This window comes from Anarrhichthys ocellatus, unplaced genomic scaffold (genome assembly GCF_004355925.1).
Source record: "Anarrhichthys ocellatus isolate YVR2014 unplaced genomic scaffold, GSC_Weel_1.0 scaffold28, whole genome shotgun sequence".
In the NCBI taxonomy this organism is placed as follows: Eukaryota; Metazoa; Chordata; class Actinopteri; order Perciformes; family Anarhichadidae; genus Anarrhichthys; species Anarrhichthys ocellatus.
Genome location: NW_022280058.1, coordinates 1,545,198 through 1,548,136, shown reverse-complemented (window position 1 = coordinate 1,548,136; position 2,939 = coordinate 1,545,198). Strand labels below are relative to the sequence as shown.

General features: G+C 44.7%; 1 protein-coding gene across 2 annotated transcripts in view; it reads right to left on the bottom strand.

Annotated features, from left to right (window-relative positions):
• Window positions 1–2,939, bottom strand: part of radil (Ras association and DIL domains) — a 22,506-nt gene that overhangs the window by 9,256 nt on the left and 10,311 nt on the right. For both annotated transcript variants that reach the window (XM_031863171.1, XM_031863170.1), the window contains 5 exons: window positions 2,848–2,885; window positions 2,550–2,701; window positions 2,271–2,383; window positions 1,938–2,054; window positions 1,167–1,290 (listed from right to left, as the gene is read on the bottom strand). In XM_031863171.1, coding sequence (XP_031719031.1) covers window positions 1,167–1,290; window positions 1,938–2,054; window positions 2,271–2,383; window positions 2,550–2,701; window positions 2,848–2,885 — 544 coding nt within the window. The remainder of the gene's footprint in view (window positions 1–1,166; window positions 1,291–1,937; window positions 2,055–2,270; window positions 2,384–2,549; window positions 2,702–2,847; window positions 2,886–2,939) is intronic.

Below are 2,939 nucleotides of genomic sequence, written 5' to 3'. Positions count from 1 at the left end.
ACACACACACACACACACACACACACACACACACACACACACACACAACCTTTCAAATATTCTGCCATATGTTTTGCGTGCGTGCGTGTGTGCGTACACACACACACACACACACACACACACACACACACCTCTGTAATAGGCTTATGTCTAGGCATAAAGTAATCCATGTGTGAGGCCTCGTAAATGGACGAGACATCACTTAACCTCCCAGCAAGTGTCATAATGCTTCAAAGCAGCCGGTTTACAAACACACACTAACCTTTAAACACAGATAAGTCATTGTACACTCTCAAACAAACACACACACACACACAAATCCAGGAGCTTCTGCACCACGTCACATCTCCTTCTGAGTTGCCATAGAATCGAGCCAACAGAGCGAGTGTTGCAGAGCGCTCGGTGCAAACGTCAGCGTTACCTGCCACAAACTCACTTCACTGTTACCATGGACACCAGCAGTGGAGAAATGTCAATGAGCGACAGAAAGGGTAGCGAGCGAGAGGAAGAGAAAGCCAGACGGATGGAGAGAGGGAGGGAGGGGGGGGGGCTTCTGCATGAATATAAAGGTATTTCTCCTTCTCCTTCTGCCAGACATGTGATCTCTCCTGTCTGCTTTGGCTAATGAAGACACATGGCGTGTGCGTGAATGTGTATCTGTGTGGCTGGAGATACAGAGGGAGGGTGTGGAGAGGTTGGAAGTAATAGGTGGTCGGACACATGGAAAAAGCCGGGGGGTAAATGACTATTTCTTCTGTATTTAGACAAGGTAATAGACTATTAGCAAGGTTATCACAACAACTAAGTGGCCCTCCAGCCTTTTACCCTTCACTCTGACCTTTCCCCATCTCTGCCCCCCCCTCCCCTGTCTCTCTCCCTCATCCAATCCAACCTCTACTCTTCTTTGTCTCACCCCCTGATGGCCAGATGGAAGGAAGGAAGGCAAGGAGGAGGGGGGTGGGGGGGAAGACGGAATGCAGATATGGGAAGGGCATTGAGGACAAATCTGTGTTAGTCTGTCAAAATGCTGACAAGGACACAAGGACACTCGCTTTCGCTTTCTTTCTCTCTCTCTCTCTCTCTCTCTCTCTCTCTTCCACACCAACAACTGTACAAATCCTGAGGGAGGTCTAATGGAGGGTGAGTGTGCATGCTTTTTGCCCTACCTTTGTCCATTAGCTGGTTAAACAGCGACACGTTGGAGAAGAAGAAGAGATAAGCGAACATCTGAGCCTGAATCTCCGGATGGACCTGGTAGCCCTGCAAAAGCTCCTGGCCATTCTGAAACACCTGCACACAGATATGTTAACACACAGGTGAGCACAGAAATACTGTTGCTGTCAAAACACATGCAACCATTGTTGCTTATGTCTATGTCATATGGACAACAAATAATAAACGTGGACGGAAACAATGCAGGATTTTGAAATACTTAAAAATTGGCGAATATTTTATGAGGAAAGACATTCATTCATCACATTTGTTAGACTTCAAGGACACACACAATGGCACAGAATTTTTCAAATACGAGTTAAAGACTTTTCTGACATCACAACCAGCTTGAGAGCCAATCACAGTCCAGTAAGAAGCTCTGACAGGTTTGATGTGGAACCGTGAAGCACCCAGCGCACAAACACTGAGAATGGACTTTTCAGTGACGTGGGAGACATCTGTTGAGCAGTTTAACTTTTTAAATGAACAATATTTGTATATTCAAAGATTCTGGATTTTTCAATGAGGGAGAAGGATTGTAAGACTTTTTAAGCAGTAAATTTTACTCATTTTATGTCTAAGGGAAAAACTATATTTGATTGAGTATTTTTTTGTCTTTAAATTATGATTTGAAAACGAATCTATACAGGATATTTAAAAATGTTAAGTGGATATAACAACCCTAACTGTACTACAATACAATACAATACAATACATGTGCTTACCTGCAGGACCCTGCGTATAGGTTCGGGAAACCCTACACCTCCTTTCCAGCAGGGCTCAGAGCTGTCGACTGGGAATGGATTACAGTCCAACAAACCTGGTAACACTACATAAAGAGCCTAAGGGGGGGGAGACAGACAGACAGACAGACGCACACAGTCATTGTGATGAAAGTGATCTGAAGTGTCTAACTTATTCATATTCAGACCTCATCTAGTCGTTCATTGTGTGTGAGCTCTTCTGTGTTAATGAGAGTCTGTTATCGTTCATCCAGCCCGTTTAATAAAGAATAAAAAGTGATTTTAAAAAAAAAATGTGCCGCAGTGACGGGTTACCTTGGTGATATAGTAGACACATTGCTGGAAAGTGTACATGATCACTTCCTCCAAGATGGTCATTGCCTCCTCATTGGCTGATATGGTCGCAGATAGCAGCGACTCCTTTGAGCCTAAACACAGATGACAGAGATAGAGGCGTACTTAAAGAGGCAGAGGAAGGGAGAGCTGTAGCTGCATCAGTGTCTTCTGTATGTCAGCGTGAGTAATGACTCTTCAGACAAGTTGTTTCCAAACTCATCATTCACACCCCTCGAGTGCGAGTGTGAGTGTGTGTACCTTGCAGTGTCTCTATGCTGTGTGTGTACGCTGGTGCTCTTTGCTGTATAAAGTAGAGGATCTCAATGGAGTTGGACATCCAGAAGAAGATGGTCTGCAGGTCTGGGATCAAGTCTGAGATACTGAGCAGAGACAGGGTGCCCGGGTCCTGGCTATGTGGACAAACACACACACACACATATACACAAAGAGTGAAGGGTTAAACACATTAGGTAGACATACTGAACACACCGAAATACATACTCAAAAACGGTACATGAGCACATATGCTCTCTTTCTGTTGGAAAGCGATACTCACTGCTGAGCTTGCTTCTGAGCCAGATCCTTTGTCTTCTCCTGTAAGACACACACACACACACACACACACACACACACACACACACACACACA